At 41.0% G+C, this 23177-nt stretch overlaps 1 protein-coding gene across 5 annotated transcripts in view; it reads left to right on the forward strand.

Annotated features, from left to right (window-relative positions):
- Positions 1 to 23177, forward strand: part of LOC101058359 (phospholipid-transporting ATPase ABCA3-like) — a 70127-nt gene that overhangs the window by 1485 nt on the left and 45465 nt on the right. For 4 of the 5 annotated variants that reach the window (XM_054668998.2, XM_016928674.4, XM_016928673.4 and 1 more), the window contains exons 1-2: positions 13156 to 13302; positions 14188 to 14449. In XM_054668998.2, the coding sequence (XP_054524973.1) occupies positions 13243 to 13302; positions 14188 to 14449 (322 nt within the window). In that variant the 5' untranslated portion in view covers positions 13156 to 13242. Of the gene's footprint in view, positions 1 to 13155; positions 13303 to 14187; positions 14450 to 23177 lie in introns of those variants that run through there. The other variant, XM_063796836.1, reaches the window with a different exon arrangement.

Consider the following 23177-nt stretch of genomic DNA (forward strand, 5'->3'; position numbering starts at 1 on the left):
AGGTCCTTGACAAAGATGATTCTGGTTTGTAAAACTAGTAAGAGGCTATTAAAAAGAGTTACAGATATCTCAAGACAGAGAAAGAATTTACAGTGAAAAGCTTTCTAAAGAAAATGCTCTGTATTAGTCTGTTTTCACACTGCTGATAAAGACATACCCAAGACTGGGCAATTTACAAAAGAAAGAGGTTTATTGGACTTACAGTTCCACCTGGCTGAGGAGGCCTCACAGTCGTGGCAGAAGGTGAAAGGTACATCTCACATGGTGGCAGACAAGAAAGCTTGTGCAGGGAAACTCCCCATTTGAAAACCATCAGATCTTATGAGACTTACTCACTATCATGAGAAGAGCATGGGAACAACCCATCCCCATGATTCAGTCATCACTCACAGGGTCCCTCCCATAACACGTGGGAATTATGGGAGCTACAAGATGAGATTTGGGTGTGGACACAGAGTCAAACCATATCATGCTCTAAGAAAAGAAAGTTTTGGGCCTAGAGTCAGGAAAAAGCCTTTTCAAGTCAAGCTGAGAACTTTAAGGCTGTCTTGGCTACCGCATTTTATGCAAAGTAGGCAGAAAATTTAAAAGAAACATATATTTAAATACAATTAAGAAAATTACAGTGTTTCAGTTAAAGCAGTTCAGTGCTTTTTAGAAAAGGAGCTGAAATTAAATAGTAAGTATAAATTTAATTCTAATAATTCAGGGCTATGAACCATGTAATTGCTTAATTTCCAATAACTATTTGTTCTTTTGTGACTACAGTTTGGCAGGTTGCCCTAATAATTTTCAGGCATTTTAGGTTCATGCTCCTTCCAACCCTCCTTTTCCCTTACAAGGGTTGCATCCAAGTTATGAGGGATAAGGGTGGGGGGTGTTTCATATTTAGGACCAGGATGTTGATGTGTACTTATTCCTGGCCAGGCTCTTTTGGAGTCAGGACTCTTCTGCTATAAGATCCCCCAAATCTATTTTGGGAATAGTGAAAGGGATGGGATGATGCTGAGGAGCTGCGCTTCGGCATTTCCTTATTGTGCATTATTTCCAATCTGTTGTTTTACCCTGGAAAGGGTCAACTGAAAGAACTGGCTATTGTCTTTGTAGGTATTAAGTATTGCTCTGTCTTCCCTGAGACCAAAAAATAAAAGATTGAATGAGGGATGGTACTGAATTGAAAACTTATGGTTAATATTCCAAAACATTACCCACTAAAAGAGCGAGAGAAAAAAGTTAGTGGGAGAGTGTTTCAGATGATTCCTTCTTCACAGGTTTACCTGTTCCCCCACCTGAAGAGTTAATTAGAAAAACAATACAGGTACATTACATAAAATTCAAACTCTATAGACATACAATTTGTAAAATGTGTAAGTCCCCCATTTTCCACCTCCTGAGGACATACTATCAACAGATCTTCTACCATTTTTCTTTTCTGTACATGTACTTCTTTTCTATACATACATATTTTTCCAAACAATGTGTTTATATCATGTATAATATTTTGCAGTCTATTTTTTCTACCTTAGTAGTATATTATCCTCTCATGACAGTGTATCTATATCTATCCCTTCTTTGTAACAGAGGAACAGGATTTTATTGAAGGTACCGTCATTATTTATGTAATCATTCTTTCTGTTTTCATTTGATCTTACTGTTTTCCAGTGTTATCATGAACATCTTTCTGCCTGAATCTTTGTTTTGCTATGGTTTTGCTTTATGAACTTTGTTTCTAGGTTTGTTTGCTTTTTTTTTTAATAGCCTTTAAGACTTGGATCTGCTGCATAAATTCCTTTAAAGTTTGCAGACGTGTATTGAGTGTATTGATGAGCTGCACTAAGGAGTAAGCACCTGATGTGAAGCCCCCTTCCATGAAAAATCCTTTAAGAATGGCATAGTTGCGAAGTTGGAAGGCTGTATGAATCACAAATTGATTTTACCCCATCACCACATCAGCCAAACACCTGCTCTGCCATTTTGATTAAGATTCGTCATGTATTTCATGCCAGTAATCCCAGCACTTTGGGAAGCCAAGGCAGTTGGATCACCTGAGGTCAGGAGTTTGAGACCAGCCTCACCAACATGGTTAAACCCCATCTCTACTAAAAACACAAAAAATTAGCCAGGCGTGATGGCACGCGCCTGTAATCCCAGCTACTCGGGAGGCTGAGGCAGGACAATCGCTTGAACCCGGGAGGTGAAGGTTGCAGTGAGACGAGATCGCGCCATTGCACTCCAGCCTGGGCAACAAGAGCAAAACTCCATCTCAAAAAAAAAAAAAATTAGTCATGTATTAATTGAGATTTGCAGGGCCGTGTGCTTTATATAAAACAATGCACAATGCACTAAGCTCCATGGTGTTTGAGAGACAAAGGAGAACAAGATACCATCCCCACCACTGGGTAGTTTATTGTCTGTATCCAGTATATAGCAATTGTAATGATTTCTAAAATGTTTTTCTATTGAGATACAGTTTACATGAAATGAAGTGCTCAGATTTTGAGTGACAGTTTGATCAGTTTCAAAGAATGTGCACACCTAATCAAGACACAGAACATTTCTGTAACACCAGAAAATTCCCTCTTGCCCTTTCCTAATCAATCACAAACCCCTCCCCTATAACCATTGATGTGATTTTTGCCTATATCTTTATATGAATGGAATCATGCAGAAGATAGTATTTTGGGTATCTTACTTTGTCTTCCTTGTACCCCTTTGTGAAATCCTCCCATCCCTAGAGCTCGACAACTGCTGGTCTGTTTTCTGCCCCTGTAGTTTTGTATGAATTCTTTATGTATTCTGTTTGCCCAGGCTGGAGTGCAGTGGTGTGATCTCAGCTCACTGCAACCTCTGCCTCCCAGGTTCAAGCGATCCTCCCACCTCAGCCTCCTGAGTAGCTAAGATTACAGGCATGTGCCACCACACCTGGCTAATTTTTTTTGTATTTTTTTATCAGATATGTATTGTGAATAAATACCTATTGTGAATAAAATTCTTTATTAGATATGTATTATGAATATTTTCTTTCTCCACTTGCATTTCTGTTTCCTTAGCAGTATCTTTACAAGAGTACATTTTTTTTGTATTTTAATGGAGTTTAATTTACCAATTTTTCCTTTATGGCTCATACCTTGGGTGTGCAAAGTAAGAAATCCCTACCCCCTTGAAGGTAACAGAGATTTTCTCCTATGTTTCTTCATTTTATTCATTCCTCCTGTTTTCTTTTAAATTTGTACTTTTAGCTACCTTCATTTAGGTCTGTGACCCATCTCGAGTTAATTTCTTGTTCCTAGTATGAGGTAAAGTTGGTGCTATTGTTTTTCCCCTATAAGGATATTCAGTTATTCCAGCACTGTTTTTTTTTAAAGACTTCTCTTTGTTCCCTTGGTACTTTTGTGGGAAAAAAAATTGACCATCTTAGTGTGGGTCTATTTCTGGACTCTGTTCAGTTTCATTGATGTATGTATCTGTGTCTTCACCAATACCACACAGTTTTAATTACAGTAACTTTATATATCTTGAAATCAGATAGTATAAGACCTCTAGTTTTGTTCTTTTCTGAAGTTGTTTTTGACTATTCTAGCACTAGAATTTCTACACAGTTGCTTATTGGAACTTTGATGGGATTGTATTTATTTTCATAAAGGCTCACCTACAATGTGTTGTAAAGCTTCTGAAAGTAAGTAATGACTTGTCAGTTTTAATTGACATTACTCTGGTTATGAGTGAATATGAGGATCTTTTGTTATGTTTGAGGACTATTTTTCTTTGAACTTTTTTTTTTTCATTTTTCAAATTTTTTTTATTATACTTTGAGTTCTGGGGTACATGTACAGAACGTGCAGTTTTGTTACATAGGTATACACGTGCCATGGTGGTTTGCTGCACCCATCAACCCATCACCTACATTAGGTATTTCTCCTAATGCTGTCCCTCCCCTAGCCCTCCACCCCCCGACAGGCTCCAATGTGTGATGTTGCCCTCCCTGCGTCCATGTGTTCTCACTGTTCAACTCCCATTTATGAGTGACAACATGGGGTGTTTGGTTTTCTGTTCTTGTGTTAGTTTGCTGAGAATGATGGCTTCCAGCTTCATCCATGTCCCTGCAAAGAACATGAACTCATCCTTTTTATGGCTGCATAGTATTCCATGGTGCATATATGCCACACTTTCTTTATCCACTCTGTCATTGGTGTACACTTAGGTTGGTTCCAAGTCTTTGCTATTGTGAATAGTGCAATTCACGTACGTGTGCATGTATCTTTATAGTAGAATGATTTATAATCCTTTGGGTATACACCCAGTAATGGGATTGCTGGGTCAAATGGTATTTCTAGTTCTAGATCCTTCAGGGATCACCACACTGTCTTCTACAATGGTTGAACTAATTTATACTTCCACCAACAGTGTAAAAGCATTCCTATTTCTCCACATCCTCTCCAGCATCTGTTGTTTCCTGGCTTTTTAATGATCACCATTCTAACTGGCATAAGATGGTATCTCATTGTGGCTTTGATTTGCATTTCTCTAATGACCAGTGATGATGAGCTTTTTTCCATATGTTTGTTGGCTGCATAAATGTCTTCTTTTGAGAAGTGTCTGTTCATATCTATCACCCACTTTTTGATGGGGAGAAAATTTTTGCAATCCATCTGACAAAGGGCTAATATCCAGAATCTACAAAGAAATTAAACAAATTTTTTTTCATTTTTCTAATGGTTATCCCTCCCCCTTCGATTTATAGACCTCTTCATATATATATATGTATATATATGTGTGTATATATACATATATGTGTATATATATACGTATATATATGTGTATATATATATATGAGAGATTAGCCCTTTATCTGTGATACAAGTTATTTTCTCCCAGTTTGTTATTTATCTTTTGGCTTTGTGTTGACATTTACTTCATAAAACATATTTGTAAGTACTATGTTATCAGACTTATCTTGATACTAGATTTTGATTCATGGAGACTTTTCCCAGTCCCACATTTTATATTTTTCCAAATGACTATCTGTTTGTTACAACACCATTTACTATAAAGTAGAATTTTTTCCCAGTTAGTTGGGATGTTACCTATATAATAAACTAAATTTCCCTATGTATTTTGGTTTATTTCTAGACTTTCTATTCTGTTCCATTTGGCTGTCTTTCAATTTACGTACCAGTACAACACATTTTTAACTACAGAGACTTTATAGTATGTTTTAATATTTGGTAGAGCTAGTTGCACAGCTTTTCCTATACATTGTCTTCTAGTAGTTTTATAGTTTCAGGTATTACATTTAAGAATTTAATCCGAATGGCCAGGCGTGGTGGCTCACGCCTGTAATCCCAGCACTTTGGGAGGCCGAGGCAGGCAGATCACGAGGTCAGGAGATCGAGACCATCCTGGCTAACACAGTGAAACCCTGTCTCTACTAAAACTACAAAAAATTAGCCAGGCCCACCTGGTGGTGGGTGCCTGTAGTCCCAGCTACTCGGGAGGCTGAGGCAGGAGAATGGCATGAACCTGGGAGGCGGAGCTTGCAGTGAGCGGAGATCGTGCCACTGCACTCCAGCCTGGGCGACAGAGTGAGACTCTGTCTCAAAAAAAAGAAAAGGAAAACAAAAAGAATTTAATCCATTTTGAGTTGATTTTGTACATGGTATAAGAGTCTAATTTCATTCTTTTGCATGTATAATCCACATTTCTAAACTCCATTTATTAAAGACACTATCTTTTCTCCCATTGTGTGTTCTTGGCATCTTTGTCAAAAATCCATTAATTGGTGGTAAATGTGTGAGTTTATTTTGGGGCTATCTATTGTCTTCCTTTGGTCTATGTGTCTGTTTTTATAGCAGTACCATGCTGTTTTGATTACTGTAGATTTGTAATATATTTTGAAGTCAGGAAGTATGATGCCTCCATTTTGTTCATTTTCCTCAAAAATGTTTTAGATATTTGGGGTTTTGTGGTACAATAAAAATTTTACGACTTTTAATCTATTTCTTTGAAAAGTGTCATTGGGATTTTGATAGGGATTGCATTCAATCTGTAGATCACTTTTGGTAGTATGGACATTTTAACAATATTGTTTCAATCCATGAACATGGAATATCTTTCTTTTTATTTGTGTCTTCAAGTTCTTTCATCAATGTTTTATGATTTTCAATATACAGCTCTTTCACTTCCTTGGCTATATTTGTTCATAAGTATTTTTCATAGCTATTGTAAATACAGTTGCCTTTTTTATTTCACTTCAGATGGTTTAATGCTAATGTATAGAAACTTTTTTTTTTTTTTTTGAGACAGTTTCGCTTTTGTTTCCCAGGCTGGAGTGCAATGGCGAAATCTCGGCTCACTGCAACCTCCGCCTCCCAGATTCAAGTGATTCTCCTGTCTCAGTCCCCCAAGTAGCTGGGATTACAGATGTGTGCTACCATGCCTGGCTAACTTTGTATTTTTAGTAGAGATGGGGTTTCACCATGTTGGTCAGGCTGGTCTTGAACTTCTGACTTCAAGTGAGCCAATTGCTTCAGCCTCCCAAAGTGCTGAGATTACAGGTGTGAGCCACCATGCCCGGCTGAAACTATTATTTTTGTATGTTGACTTTATATCCTGTAACTTTATTGTATTTTATTAGTTCTAGCAGTGTTTTCACTGACATTTTAGGGTTTTCATGTTATCTGCAAACAGGAACCATTTGGCTTCTTCTTTTCCAATTTGGATGGCTTCTCTTTCTTTTTTTGCCTGATTGCTCTGGCTAGGTCTTCCATTACTATATTGAATAGGAGTGGTAAGAGTGGACATCTTTGTACCTTTCCTGAGATACTTTTGGAAAAAGCTTTCTGTTTTTTACTCTTGTGTATGATATTAATGGTGAGCTTGTCATATATAGTCTTTATTGTGTTGAGTTACATTCCTTCAGTGCCTAATATGGTTAGAGTTTTTATCATGAAAGGATATTGAATTTTGTCAAATGCTTCTTCTGCATCTGTTGAGATAATATATGGTCTTTGTCCTTTATTCTGTTAATGTGGTGTATTAATATTTACTTGCATATGTTGAACCATCCTTGGATCTCAAAGATAAGTCTCACTTTATTGTGGTGAGTGAATGATCCTTTTAATATGCTGTTGAATTCAGTTTGCTAGTATTTTGTTGAGGATTTTTGCATCTATGTTCATCAGGGATATTAGCCTGTAATTTTTTTTTTTTTTGAGATGGAGTCTCACTCTGTTGCCCAGGCTGGAGCGCAGTGGCATGATATCAGCTTACTGCAACCTCTGCCGCCTCCCAGGTTCAAACAATTCTCTTGCCTCAGCCTCCCGAGTAGCTGGGATCACAGGCATGTGCTACCATGCTCAGCTAATTTTTGTATTTTTAGTAGAGATGGGGTTTCACCACGTTGGCCAGGCTGGTCTCAGACTCCTGCCCTGCTCATCTCGGCCTCCCAAAGTGCTGGGATTACAGTCATGAGCCACCGTGCCTGGCCAGCCTGTAATTTTCTTGAATGTCCTTGTCTGGCTTTGGTGTCACAATAGTGCTGGCTTCATAAGATGTGTTTGGAAATATTTTCTCTTCAACTTTTTGGAGTTTGATAAGGATTGGTCTTATTTCTTGTTTAAATGTTTTATAGAATTCAGCCCAGAAGCCATCTGATTCTAGGCTTTCTTTAATGGGAGACTTTTTATTACTGATTCAGTCTTTTTTTTTTAATCAGTCTATTTATCAGTCTGTTATCAGTCTATTTTATCAGTCTGTTATCAGTCTGTTCAGATTTTCTTTTTGTGATTAATACTTAGTAGGATTAATACAGGTAGGAATTTTTTCATTTCTTCTAGGTTATCTAATTTGTTGACATAACTGTCATCATAGTCTCTAATGATAATTTGTATGTCTGTAGTATCCATTATAATGTTTCCTTTTTTATTTATGATTTTACTTGAATCTCCTCTCCTTTTTTATTAGTTATTCTAGCTAAAAGTTTGTTTTATCTTTTTCACAAGTTTTGTTGATTTTTTTCTATTGTTTCTTTAGTCTCTATTTCATTTATTTCTGCTCTGATCTTTATTTTATCCTTCCTTCTGTGAACTTTGTGCTTAGTTTGTCCTTGTTTTCCTAGTTCCTGGTTTTCTAGTTTCCAATTCTAGTTCCTATACCTAGTTTCTAGTTATAATGTTAGGGTGTTTGAGAGCTTTCTTCTTTTTTGATGTAGATGTTTATTGCTATAAACTTCACTCTTAGAACCATTTTTGCTGTATACTATATATCTTATATATTTTTGTATGTTGTGTTTCCGTCTTCATTTGCCTCAAGATATTTTTAAATGATGTCTTTAATTTCTACATTGACCCATTGGTTGTTTGGGAGAATGTTGTTTAATTACCATATGCGTCTGCATTTTCTGAAATTCTGTCTATTTTTGATTGTTAGTATAATACCATTGTGGCTGGAAAAGGTATTTGAAATGGATTTCAGGCTTCATAAATTTATTAAGATTTATCTTGTGGCCTAACATATGAACTCTCCTGAAGAACGTTCTGTGTGTGCTTGAGAAGAATGTGTACAATTGACCCCCCCATATCTGTGTGTTCTACATCCACAGATTCAACTCTGGGCCAAAAATAGTAAAATAATAATAATAATAAAAATAATAATATGATAATACAAATAAAAAGCAATACAGTGTAACAAATATTTATATAGATTTTATATTAGGTACTATGAGTATCTAGAGAAAATCTGAGGCATAAGGAGTATGTGTGTAGATTATATGCAAATACTACACCATTTTATATAAGACATTGAGCATCCATGGATTTTGCTATCCTCAGGGGTCTAGAACTAGGCATTAGCATTGTGCCTAGTTGGGGCTTACCTGTAGCCTGTGTCCACTGGTGCCAGCCTGGAGGCTGGGTGTATGGTTGCTAGTCCAGAAGCTAGGTCTGTGAAGAACTGAGTCCTGGAGCCATGGTAGTGTCCCCGGAATTGGTGGGTTCTTGGTCTCACTGACTTCAAGAATGAACCCGCGGACCCTCGTGGTGAGTGTTATAGCTCTTAAGGTGGCGCGTCTGGAGTCTGTTCTTTCTGATGTTCAGATGTGTTGGGAGTTTCTTCCTTCTGGTGGGTTCGTGGTCTCGCTGGCTCAGGAGTGAAGCTGCAGACCTTCGCAGTGAGTGTTACAGCTCTTAAGGCAGCACGTCTGGAGTTGTTCGTTTCTCCCGGTGGGTTCGTGGTCTCGCTGGGCTCAGGAGTGAACCTGCAGATCTTCGCGGTGAGTGTTACGGCTCATAAAAGCAGCGTGGACCCAACGAGTGAGCAGTAGCAAGATTTATTGCAAAGGGCGAAAGAACAAAGCTTCCACAATGTGGAAGGGGACCTGAGTGGGTTGCCAATGCTGGCTAGGGCAGCCTGCTTTTATTCTCTTATCTGGCCCCACCTACATCCTGCTGATTGGTAGAGCTGAGTGGCCTGTTTTGTCAGGGCGCTGATTGGTGCGTTTACAATCCCTGAGCTAGATACAAAGGTTCTCCACGTCCCCATCAGATTAGTTAGATACAGAGTTTCGATTGGTGCACTCACAAACCTTCAGCTAAACACAGGGTGCTGATTGGTGTATTTACAATCCCTGAGCTAGATATAAAGACTGTCCATGTCCTCACCAGAGCAGCTAGATACAGAGTGTCGATTGGTACACTCACAAACCTTGAGCTAAACACAGGGTGCTGATTGGTGTATTTACAATCCCTGAGCTAGACGTAAAGGTTCTCCAAGGCCCCACCAGAGCAGCTAGATACAGAGTGTTGATTGGTGCATTCACAAACCTTGAGCTAAACACAGGGTGCTGATTGGTGTGTTTACAAACCTTGAGCTAGATACAGAGTGCTGATTGGTGTATTTACAATCCTTGAGCTAGACATAAAGGTTCTCCAAGGCCCCACCAGAGCAGCTAGATACAGAGTGTTGATTGGTGCACTCACAAACCTTGAGCTAAACACAGGGTGCTGATTGGTGTATTTACAATCCCTGAGCTAGATATAAAGACTCTCCACGTCCCCACCAGACTCAGGAGCCCAGCTGGCTTCACCTAGTGGATCCTGCACCAGGGCTGCAGGTGGAGCTGCCTGCCAGTCCCGTGCCGTGTGCTCACATTCCTCAGCCCTTGGGTGGTCGATGGGACTGGGCGCCGTGGAGCAGGGGGTGATGCTCGTTGGGGAGGCTTGGGCTGCACAGGAGCCCATGGAGTGGGTGGGAGGCTCAGGCATGGCGGGCTGCAGGTCCCAAGCCCTGCCCCGCGGGAAGGCGCTAAGGCTCGGTGAGAAATCGAGTGCAGCGCCGGTGGGCTGGCACTGCCGGGGGACCCAGTACACCCTCCGCAGCCACTGGCCCAGGTGCTAAGTCCCTCACTGCCCGGGGCCAGCAGGGCTGGCTGGCTGCTCCGAGTGCGGGGCCCGCCAAGTCCACGCCCACCCGGAACTCCAGCTGGCCCACAAGCGCCGCACGCAGCCCCGGTTCCCGCTCGCGCCTCTCCCTCCACACCTCCCTGCAAGCTGAGGGAGTGGGCTCCAGCCTTGGCCAGCCCAGAAATGGGCTACCACAGTGCAGCGGCGGGCCAAAGGGCTCCTCAAGTGTCGCCAAAGTGGGAGCCCAGGCAGAGGAGGCGCCGAGAGCGAGTGAGGGCTGTGAGGACTGCCAGCACGCTGTCACCTCTCATTAGGACCTGGGTTCACAAGGCTTGGCACAGGGAAGGCCTGGGCCCTGTGTTTGCAGGTGCCTGCCAGGTGTTTGAGCCCAGGTGTGCCATCCTTGTTCTAGGATGGGGCTGAAGCCCAGGGCCACTGGGGCCTGCCTAGTGCTTGGGTCAGCCTACTGCAGGGGCAGGACCAGAGACCAAGTCCACCAGGCTGGGCTGGAACCTGGGACTGCAGAATCTGGCCTGACATTAGTATGGGCTTGGAGGCTCAGTTTGCTGATACTAGCCTGGCAATGGGTAAGCCTGGAGCCTGTATCCATAGGGGCCAGCCTGGCAGCTGGGTCTACCAGGTAGGCCGAGAACCTGGAGCTGTGAGATCTAGCCTGGTGCTAGGGCAGACGTGAAGGCTCAGTCCCCGACTTATTTTCTTGATGTTAGGTTAGATTTTGATGGGCAGAAATTTTAGATTTTGATAAAGCCCCTTTTTTATGGTTTGTGTCCTTAGTATCCATTTTAAGAAATCGCTGCCTACCCCAAGGTCAGAAAGATATTCTGTAGTAATAGTAGACATTTTAAAGTATCTTATGTTCATCTTATGTCATATTCAGAAAAATTGCTTGAAGGAGTAGTTGACTATAGCATTTTGTTATTTTTTTCCAGAGAGGATTCATTTTTTATATTAGGCAGCTGTCAGTACTTGCAATCTTGGGAGCGCCCTCATCCAGTATCAAGGATTGAGATAATTTGAAGCCGGGATTTGTAGAAGCTAAAAGGATTGAGATTATTTGCAGTCCCAGGGAAGGTCAATCTCCTTTAGGTTCCTCCTTACTTATAAAGTCAAGTCCTAATCTAATCCCTTCCATTCTTGGCTCTGAATTCCAGCTCTCTTTCTCGTAGCCCCAAAAATTTAAGTCAGATATTCATGGTCACATAGTTGTGAAATCCCACATGGTAGTGGTACGATTTCAACCTAGGCAGTCTAACTTCAGATCCTGGGTTATTAAAAGGAACCTTCCACGTCACCCCTACCATGAGGGATGAGTTTCATTTGTTTTGTTTCCCATTGTACACCCACACCTCACATGACATGTAGTAGGTATTCAGAAAATATTCAATATAAGAATGAACCTTCTCTTGGTCCATTTGGGATACTATAGCAAAATACCACAGACTATGTGGCTTAAAAACAGTAGTTTATTGCTTACAGTTCTGATGGCTGTGAAGTCCAAGATCAAGGTGGCAGCACATTCCTTGTCTAGTGAGGACTCCTTTCCTGGTTGGCCTGTCTTTTCTTTGTGTCCTCACATGGTGGAAGGAATGAGGGATCTCTGTGGGGCCTCTTTTATAAGGGAACTCATCCCATTCTAATACCTCTCTAAATCCCCACTTCATTTTTATTTTTATTTATTTAATTTTTTGAGATAGAGTTTCACTCTTGTTGCCCAGGCTGGAGTGCAATGGTGCAATCTCAGCACACTGCAACCTCTGCCTCCCTGGTTCAAGTGATTCTCCTGCCTCGATTTCCTGCCTCAGCCTCCCGAATAGCTGGGATTACAGGTGCCCACTACCAGGCCCGGCTAATGTTTTGTATTTTTAGTAGAGACAGGGTTTCACCATGTTGGCCAGGCTGGTCCAAACTCCTGACCTCAGGTGATCCACCCGCCTCGGCCTCCCAAAGTGTTGGGATTACAGGCATGAGCCACTGTGCCTGGCCCCTAAATCCCCACTTCAAAATACCTTAACCTTGGGTGTTAGGATTTAACATATGAAGTCAGAGGAACATAAACATTCAGTTCATTGCAAATCTGTTCCCCTTAGCAATACTATTAGTGGTAGTTACTTCCAATCTGATAGATTATTGAATAGCATTTTGGGCTTATAGTTGTGCTGTGATTTTCTATACTGTTTTGTTGCTTTGCCGTTGGTGGTGACTTACTTGTTTTTTGTTGTTTTTAAATTAGTATTTCCATGGGGATTGGGAAAGCTACTGGCAAGATTTACTTGGAAACTTGCATCAACAACTTATTGATCTTTGTTTTGTGGTTGGTATTTTATTCATATTAGAAGCTCCATAAATGTTGACTAAATTAAAAATGTAGGTTGGGAGGCTGAGGCGGGCGGATCGCTTGAGGTCAGCAGTTCGAGACCAGCCAGGCAAACGTGGTGAAACCCCATCTCTACTAAAAATACAACAATTAGCCAGGCATGGTGGCAGACGCCTGTAATCCCAGCTATTCAGGAGGCTGAGGCAGAAGAATCACTTGAACCCGGGAGGAAGAGGTTGCAGCGAGCTGAGACTGCACCACTGCAGCGTGGGTGACAGAGTGAGACTCTGTCTCAAAAAAAATAGGGATAAACAACTGCTCAAATATTTTAAATCTGTATATTTCTTATTTTAAATATTAAATATTTGTCTTTAAAGCTTGATTATAAAATTAAGTAATTTAAATTTAAGTGATGTGCTTGTCTAAAATTTACACATCATTAGATAATCTTTTCTTTTTAAAAAATCTTTACTCCCTCCATAGAGTTGAACTTCCTCTCTTTTTAGAAGAATGGATTTCTCGGAGTCCGAAAAATTTATGGTTCTTCTCTGGAAGAATTTTATTTTAAAGGTAAGTTGAACTACCTATAGGGTTATTACAACAGCTCAGTGGCCACAGGGGGAAATTCTGACAGCTTGATCCTTGAATTTCAATTTTTACTGTTTTACTTTTCTCAGTACGAAGGCTAGGTTATCTCTTCCAAATATAGAGTTCACACAGAGAGAGATTAATAGCAGGATGTTATGTAGAAAGGAGAAAAAAGTCTAGGAAACTGCTGCTATTATAGAGTAAAGCTGTGTTTTTGGCAATCTATATATTCTTTTATGAAGTATCTTTTATCTTAATATAAAAGAATTACAGTTATACGCAATACAGGACTATTCAGCCATGAAAAAGAATGAGATCCTCTCATTTGCAACAACATAGGTGGAACTGGAGGTCATCATGTAAAGTGAGATAAGCCAGGCACAGAAAGACAAACTTTGCATGTTCTCACTTATTGGTAGAAACTAAAAATTAAAACAATTGAACTCATGGAGATGGAGAGTAGAAGGATGGTTAACAGAGGCTGGGAAGGGGTAGCTTGGGGTAGGTAAGGGGGAAGTGGAGATGGTTAATGGGTACAAAAAAAAATAGCATGGATAAGGCAGTATTTGCTAGCACAACAGAATGACTAGAGTCAAAAATAATTTGTACATTTAAAAATATCTAAAAGTGTGTAATTGGATTGTTTGTAACACAAGGGATAAATGCTTGAGGGAATGGATACCCAATTTACCTTGATGTGATTATTATGCATTGTGTGCCTGTATCAAAATATCTCATGTAACCCATAAATACGTATACCTGCTATGTACCCACGAAAATTAAAAATTAAAAAAAATTCAAAAATGAACTTGCAAAGTTAATAACCTCTTAGGGCAATTAACATAATCTTTTTTCTTCTTCTTCTAGAGGCGGCGATGTATTGCTTTAGTTGTGGAAATGGTCCTCACATTTCTGTTTAGTGCTGCACTTTTGGCAACACGCTCTGTTATTACTATAAAGAACGGACCTTTCGATTTTGCTGCTCAGCCTGTCGATGAAGTGCCTTTCTACATCACAGCTTCCTTAATTTCTCCTTCTCCATTGGAATTGGCTTACGTGCCTTCCAGAAGTACTGTGGTTCAGGGTATTATTGAAAGGGTGAAAATGGATTTAAACCCTCAAATGAAAGGTTAGAAATTAACATTTTCTGAAAAAACATACAGAATTACTAAATCGATTTAGTGAAGACATACTTACAACCTTATTAACTGGTTCTTAACCTCCCAAGTAAAACATCGTTGGAATCCTCATACTAAGTATAAATATTATGGACTTTGTTAAACTTGAAAGTTAAATTTATATAAAATATTTTGTTCATAGAGCCCAGAACAAATAGTAATATTTCAAAATGAGATGACCAATTATTATTATTATTCTAAGTTGTTATCCAGTTTTGTGATACTGTTTTTTCTATCTGGTTGTGCTTCTTGAACCTGGGTAAGTATACCTCCAGGGGTGTGTGATTTTGTGCCACAGGTCAGTGGTCAGTTATTTAAAATAATGTTTTATATTAAAATGTGGTGTGAGTAATATAGGAAGGCTTTAGAAAACACTTAAGCTATGTAGAATTATTTTAAAAGCCCTCAGTCTCTCACTTACCTTCATATTCCCGGATCAGTTTCTTACCTCTTTCTCTTAGAGGTAAATACTGTGAGAAGTTTAGGTCGGCCGGGCCCAGTGGCTCACGCCTGTAATCCCAGCATTTTGGGAGGCTGAGGTGGGCAGATCACCTGAGGTCAGGAGTTCAAGACCAGCCTGGCCAACATGGCAAAACCCCATCTCTACTAAAAATATAAGAATTAGCCAGACATGGTGGTATGCACCTATAGTCCCAGCTACTTGGGAGGCTGAGGCATGCGAATTGCTTGAACCCAGGAGGAGGAGGTTGCAGTGAGGTGAAATTGCACCACTGCATTCCAGCCTGGGTGACAGACCAAGACTCTGTCTCAAAAAAAAAAAAAAAAAAAAGTTTGTGGGCATCTCCCTAGCACACCTCTCTCTACACATGTGCGTGCATGTGCACACACACACACACACAGTCAGGCAACTTTTCCATCTTTTTTTGTCTTTCAAGAGATATGAGAGTCCTTGAGAGTAGATGCCATCTCAAAGCATTCTTTTTTGTTGTTTGCTTTTTTTATCAAAGCATTCTTATTTTAAAATAAAGACTGAAGCAGGAGAATATGAAATTCCCAGTAATTTTTAAATTCTACAACAAAAATATCTCAACAAATTTAAAGTCTATTATGGGTTACTCCAACAGTTGCTTTGGGTTACTCAAAATATTTTCTGATTTCCACTCTGATGTCTTCTTTGATGCATGGAATTTAAAAATTTTTAGAAATGTGTTGCTGAACTTCCAAACACTGGGGGCTGCTTCTTATCTTTCTGTTGTTGATTTCTGTTTTAATTTCCTTTCATCAGAGAGTATACTCAATTCCAGTTCTTTGACATTTTGAGAACTGTTTATGACTAGTACATAATATATTTTGATAAATGTTTTCTGTGAATTTGTAAAAACTATGTGTGCTATAGGTTTTGCTTCTGGTGTTCTATAAATGCCACCTAGGCAAAGTTGGCTAAGTGTCATGCTTTTCAAGTCATCTGTATTCTTTTTTTTTTTTTTGGTCTGCTTATTATATCAGTCATTGAAAGAAGTACCTGAAATAATACCTGATTTCCAGTCAGGTATTATTAGGATTAAATAGGTTATATATTGTATATATTAATTTTTTTTTTCTTGAGACGGAGTCTCGCTCTGTCACCAGGCTGGAGTGCAGTGGCGCGATCTCGGCTCACTGCAACCTCCCACCTCCCAGGTTCAAGCGATTCCCCTGCCTCAGCCTCCCAAGTAGCTGGGACTACAGTTGCCTGCCACCACGCCTGGCTAATTTTTTGTATTTTTAGTAGAGACGGGGTTTCACCATGTTGGCTAGGATGGTCTGGATCTCCTGACCTTGTGATCTACCCCCTCAGCCTCCCAAAGTGCTGGGATTACAGGTATGAGCCACCGTGCCCGGGCTGTATATATTAAAATTTATACATTTTTAAGATATTAAAATTTCCAACTGAGATTTAGCTATTTTTCTTTTTGCTTATTTATTTTGAATTACAGTTCATGTGATCCTTCCATTGAATAATTTTAAAAACAATATTTTTCAGTTCTGGAATGTCCATTTATCTCTATTTTGAATAGGTTCCAGGTCTCTTGGAAAATGTACCATTTTTGAGTTTATTAACCATATCAACCGTAGTTACTTTAAAGTCTCTGCCAGGAAGTTCTGGTATCTGGATTACTTGTTTATCTTTTTTTTTTCTTTTATGCCATTGAGTTCTATTTTGTAACATGCCTTGTATATTTTTATCAAATCCAAGATGTTGCAGATGAAAAATTTTGAAGGCTCTTGGGGATATTTCTTTATCCAAAGAGGGTTAAATTTTCTTCTGGATCATTATTAGAGTACTGGTAACTCCCCCTGCCCCCACTGAAGGCTGGTTTTAGCTTCACTAAAGACTGCCCTATTTCTGTTTTCTCTTTACTTCTGGGCATAATCCTGGTCCTAGTGCGTGATTGATCCTTACTCCTAAGGCATGACCATTCCATGATTTCAACTGAAAGTCGGGGGTTCAAGAAGGCTCCTTACCTGTGGGGCTTGAACTCCATCCTCTGTCTCCCCAGCCTGGTGCTGCTGCTGAAATCACTGCTCAGCATTTTTGCCCTCCAGCCACTGTCATCTACCTGCCTGTACTCACTTGGAAGACTAGAAGTTCATACCCAGGCTTTCGCCCCTCTTCCTGGGTACACATAATTAATTAAGGCAGCTGACAGTCAAAGATGAATACCCGGGACGGACGCAGTGGTTCATACCTGTAATCCCAGCACTTTGGGAGGCAGAGGCGGGAGTTCACAAGGTCGGGAGATCGAGACCATCCTGGCTAACATGATGAAACCCCATCTCTACTAAAAATACAAAAAATTAGCCAGGCATGGTGGCGGGTGCCTGTAGTCCCAGCTACTAGGGAGACTGAGGCAGGAGAATCGCTTGAACCCAGGAGGCAGAGGTTGCAGTGAGCCGAGATCGCACCACTACACTCCAGTCTGGGTGACAGAGCAAGACTCAATCTCAAAAAAAAAGAGAAGTAAAAAGATGAATACCCAGGGAAAACATTTTAGATATCTGAGGAGACCAGGAACAATGAAAGGAAGAAAGAAAATGGAACCTCCTATACCAGGAGAAGCAGAACTAGTGTAACTACTGGAGGGGTGAGGAGAAGAGCTGCCCAGGCATCTGGAGTTTCAGCTGGGATTCAGCTCTGCCCCATCACCCCAGGCTGAGGCATTTGCTTTCTTATGCATGACCATGATGGAAAGAACAACTATCCCCAGTCTAGGCTTTCAGGACATGGTTACATGTTTATGTGTGTTTAATGCTCTCCTTATTGGGGCTAAGCAAGTTGGGTATATATTGGAATGAAAAAATTTGAAAGTTAGATTCTTTTAGGGTTGGGTTTTTTGTTTGTTTTGTTTTGGCCAGGTCACTAGGATTGAAGGTGGGAGAGACAAACGAATTGAAGAATTGGAAGAGTTATTGAAGACATAGGTCCTGGAATCTAAACTGGAAAGGAAACGAAGTTAGGAAAAGAATGATTTCAGATGTCAAGTGATGGGAATGTAAAATGGCTCTTGATCAAAGACCTCTGAAGCTACACATCATATAACCAGTGCACCACCAGCTCCACACATCAATATCTCTCTACAACAGTTTCTCTAGGACAGTGGTCCCCCAGCTTTTCAGCACCAAGGACCAGTTGCATAGAAGACAATTTTTCCACAGACCAGTGGCGGAGGGATGGTTTCAGGGTGATTCAAGCACATCACATTTATTGTGTACTTTATTTCTATTATTACATAGTAATATATAATGAAATAATTACACAACTCACCATAATGTAGAATCAGCAGGAGCCCTGAACTTGTTTTCCTGAAACTAGGCAGTCCTATCTGGGGGTGATGGGAGACAGTGACAGATCATCAGGCATTAGATTCTCAAAAGGAGCTTGCAGCCTAGATCCCTTACATATGTAGTTCACAATAGGGTTTGCGCTTCTTTGAGAATCGAATGCCTCCGCTGATCTGATGGGAAGCAAAGCTCAGTTGGCAATGCAAGTGATGGGGAGCAGCTGTAAATACAGATGAAGCTTCGCTCGCTCACCAGCCGCTCACCTCCTGCTGTGTGATATGGTTCCTAACAGGCCATGGACTGGTACCAGTCCACGGCCTGGGGGTTGGGGACCGCTGCTCTAGGACAAACCAAAATAAACAGTATACTTCCTCACTTGGAAAATGAAAATAATAATAGTGTCTTACTTATAGGGTAGTTGTGTATATGTGAAGTATTTAGAGCAGTTCTCAGCACATAGTAAGTGCTCAGTAAAGACTAGATTTATTGGCCGGCCGGGTGCAGTGGCTCATGCTTGTAATCCCAGCACTTTGGGGGGCTGAGGCGGGTGGATCATGAGGTCAGGAGATTGAGAGCAGCCTGTCCAACATGGTGAAACCCCGTCTCTACTACTAAAAACACAAAAATTAGCTGGGTGTGGTGGCGGGCACCTGTAGTTTCAACTACTGTACTACAGAGACCAGCCTGACCAACATGGGTAAACCCCATCTCTACTAAAAATACTAAATTAGCCGGACGTGGTGGTGCATGCCTGTAATCCTAGCTACTCAAGAGGCTGAGGCAGGAGAATCGCTTGAACCTGGGAGGTGGAGGTTACAGTGAGTCGAGATCATGCCACTGCGATCCAGACTGCGCGGCAGAGCAAGACTCCATCAAAAAAAAAAAAAAAAAAAGACCGGATTTATTATTATTATAGGAAACACAGCTTTCTGCTCTGCCACCATCTATGCTGAGTATCACCATAAGGCCAGCCTGCCAGTGACTATTTGGAAGAGCTGTAGCATCTAGCAATACTTCCAACGTGTCTTCTGTTTCCCAAATAATAATACAAAATATGAAACAAAATGAACAGTAGAGGAAACATTTTGAACAGGAAACCATGTCTATCTCCTCTGTAAACCTGTCCATTTGAAATGTGGATTACTGCATCTTGGATTCATTCAAGGCAATGGAAATAACCAAACTTTCTGCCTTCCACTACCTGGTCCAAGGAAATCAATCCTGTCTTTCCTCTCTAATCTTAATCTTCCCACCTGGATCTTGTGGTTTTAAGCCTGCCTAGTCATAAAGGCCAACTGCAAATATTTCAGCTTTATTGGAACTCAAGAGCATTCTGGGTTTGTTCTTTGTGATTATTCCCTTGTATTTCACTTCCACCTAACTTTTAACCTTTTTTTTTTTTTTTTTTTTTTTTGAGATGGAGGAATGTCACTCTGTCACCCAAGCTGGACTGCAGTGACCCAATCTCGGCTCACTTGGCAACCTCCACTTCCCGAGTTCAAGCAATTCTCCTGCCTCAGCCTCCTGAGTATCTGGGACTACAGGCACCTGCTACCACACCTGGCTATTTTTTTTGTATTTTTGTTAGAGATAGGGTTTCACCATGTTGGTCAGGTTGGTCTTGAACTCCTGACCTCAAATGATCCACCCGCCTCTGCCTCCCAAAGTGCTGGGAATACAGGCGTAAGCCACTGCGCCTGGCCGCTTTTAACATTTGATGTTATATTCCATTTCCGGCATCTAGCTCTTAAATTTTGATATTATGTTCTATTTCCAGCTGTGTCCCTTTTTTTTTTTTTGAGACGGAGTTTCACTCTTGTTGCCCAGGCTGGAGTGCAATGGTGTAATCTCGGCTCACCGCAACCTCTGCCTCCCGGGTTCAAGTAATTCTCCTGCCTCAGCCTCTCAAGTAGCTGGGATTACAGGCATGCATCACCACATCCAGCTAATTTTGTATTTTTAGTAGAAATGGGGTTTATCCATGTTGGTCAGGCTGGTCTCAAACTCCTGATCTCAGGTGATCCACCCACCTCGGCCTCCCAAGGTACTGGGATTACAGGCGTGAGCCACCGCGCCCAGCCTACCTTTTTTATTCTTAAGAGTGGACTTAGTTTTACCAACTTTGATGATTTGAATTATCTGAGGCCCATGTCTCCTCCTGCTCCTGACCAACTCTTGTAGGTTCCCCCCTGATTCCAGCCCCCAAGAAGCTACTTTCAGCTTTGAAATTTATGTGCCAGCTTTGCCTACCCCCTGAGAAAGGGAGATTAGATCAGGTGCTTTGCATCTGGTATTTTGCAGTTTTGCCAAAAGTGATGATTATGACCCCTCAGCATAATTTCATAGCCACCAACAATGTTCTTAGGTTTGGTTAGCAATCCAAATATACTTTAAGCTACCACCAGATTAAACTGTCTTAAGAAAATAGAATTAACTGTCATTATTTGTGGATTCTGAATTTGTGAATTCAACAGCTCATTAAAATTTATGTGTAACTCAAAATCAGTAACTGTTTCACTTTTGAGGTCATTTGCAGACATGCAGGGAGTGGCAAAAAATTTTGAGTTCTCCAAGGGTGGTTCTCAGCCTTGGCCAGGTCAAAGAAGATGACACCCTGTCCACCTTGTTTCAACCCTCATACTGCAAACAAGTATTTTTGACTTGATATAGTTAGTGCCTTTTTTTTTTTTTTTTGCATCTTTGTTCTTTATGTTGGTGATTTTGTTGTTTAATGTCACCCCCAGGCATAGTGCTGAAGTACTGTCTCATGTTCCTAAGTGCAAAAGGGCTATGATTATGTCTTTTTTTTTTTTTTTTTTTTTTTTGGAGACAGATTCTTACTCTGTTGCCCATACTGGAGTGCAATGGCGTGATCTCGGCTCACTGCAACCTCCACCTCCCCCAGCTCAAGCCATTCTCCTGTCTCAGCCTCCTGAGTAGATGAAACTACAGGCGCACACCACCGCGCCCAGCTACAGTTTTATATTTTAGGAGAGATGGGGTTTCACCAAGTTGGCCAGGCTGGTCTAGAACTCCTGATCTCAAGTGATCTGCCCACCTTGGCCTCCCAAAATGCTGGGATTACAGGCATGATCCACTGTGCCTGGCCCTGATTATGTCTTTTGGAGAAAATATCTATGTTAGAGAAGCTCAATTCAGGCATGAGTTATACTGCTGCTGGCCGTGAGGTCAGTGTTAGTGAATCAACAGTATGTATTAAATAAGGTGTCTTTAAACAGAAACACCCCAAAAAACAGGTCGTGTATTGATCAATTGATGAAAATGTGACCAGAGGCTTGCAGGAACCTAATTTTGTATTTTCCCTAGGAGTAATCTTTCAGTATTCCCTAACTCAAGTGTCTGTGATGACTTTATAGAACATAAACAAGAATGATGAAAATGGATGGTGTCCAGGATGGGAACATAACATGTACAGCATCAGCACTTTCATATGAAAGTCTCCCAACAGCACAGGTGCAGCTGTATGTTCCACCAGCACACAGGGCACATTCAGTTCAAGAGCTGAGGTCGATACGGTGTACACCCTGTAATTATATGGAAGCCGCCACTTTTGTTTGCCAGAATTTGTGCAAAGTCCTACTTACTTTCTTCTCAAGTCAAGTGTAGTCTCTAGACGAGATATATGGCAGCAGACAATGTTGATGATGAGTTCCAGGCACTGCTAACATTCTATATTTTTAAACTCAGCACATACCTAGGCACAGTGCTGCCAGAGAGTAAACTCATAGTTATCTTAGTAGGTACACCTGGGTCCAGGAAAATAGGATTTATGTTTGCTATTTACCCTTTCCTCACAATAATAAATCTGCAGGGTTTTTTTGTTTTGTTTTTGTTTTGAGACAGAGTTTTGCAGTTGTTGCCCAGGCTAGAGTGCAGTGGTGCGATCTTGGCTCACTGCAACCTCTGCCTCCCAGTTTCAAGGATTCTCCTGCCTCAGCCTCCCAAGTAGCTAGGATTACAAGCATGCACCACCATGCCCAGCTAATTTTTTGTATTTTTTAGTAGAGATGGGGTTTCACCATGTTGGCCAGGCTGGTCTTGAACTCCTGGCCTCAAGTGGTCCACCCGCCTCTGCATCCCAAAGTGCTGGGATTACAGGTATGAGCCACCACACCTGGCCAAAATCTGCAGTTTTATATCAAAATGTATCCTCAGTGACAGTCCCTAAGGGCAATCACATGTTTTTCTGACACCGTAGTTGTATCACAATATATCACAACTATTAGCATTATGGACTAGAAAAGCAGTACATTTACTGTTTTTCAAAACTAATTGGACTATCCTTGATACCTACCATCCCCAGCCTGTTTGAGATGCAGTAAGGGGCTCAGGTTGGTGCCAAAATCTTGGGCACACCCTCAGCCATGAGTTCCCATGATTAGTGGCAAGCGCAGATGAAGCCTTGTCCTGGTGTGTGCCCTTGGGTTCTTTGAAGCCGATGAGTGATTTAGAACATTGGCAGCCAAGTATAAGCTGGTCATATGGAGTCACACATGAAGCTGAGAGATGTCTGATTCATCTCATCATGAAAGCTGTTACTCTTATCAAAATTTCATCAACTTTGGGGAATGATTATGTTGCTGACTAGAGATCAACATGGAAATCTGGGTATAAAAAGCAGTCAGGGAGGCTGGATCCTTTCTTCCAGTGGCTGCCTCAAATCCAGCAGGCCCTTGAATAACGTCATTTTGTCCAACGTCATTTTGTTATAACTTTGATGGGAAAAAAGAAATTGATTCCCAGCCCGGGCTGTTGTCAGTGTGGAGCTTGCGTGTTCTCTCTGTATCTGTGTGGGTTTTCTCTGGGCATTCCAATTTTCTCCTGCATCCCAAAGATGTGCACTTTAGGGGAGTTGGCGTGTTGACATTGTCCCAG

Source organism: Pan troglodytes, chromosome 18 (genome assembly GCF_028858775.2).
Source record: "Pan troglodytes isolate AG18354 chromosome 18, NHGRI_mPanTro3-v2.0_pri, whole genome shotgun sequence".
In the NCBI taxonomy this organism is placed as follows: Eukaryota; Metazoa; Chordata; class Mammalia; order Primates; family Hominidae; genus Pan; species Pan troglodytes.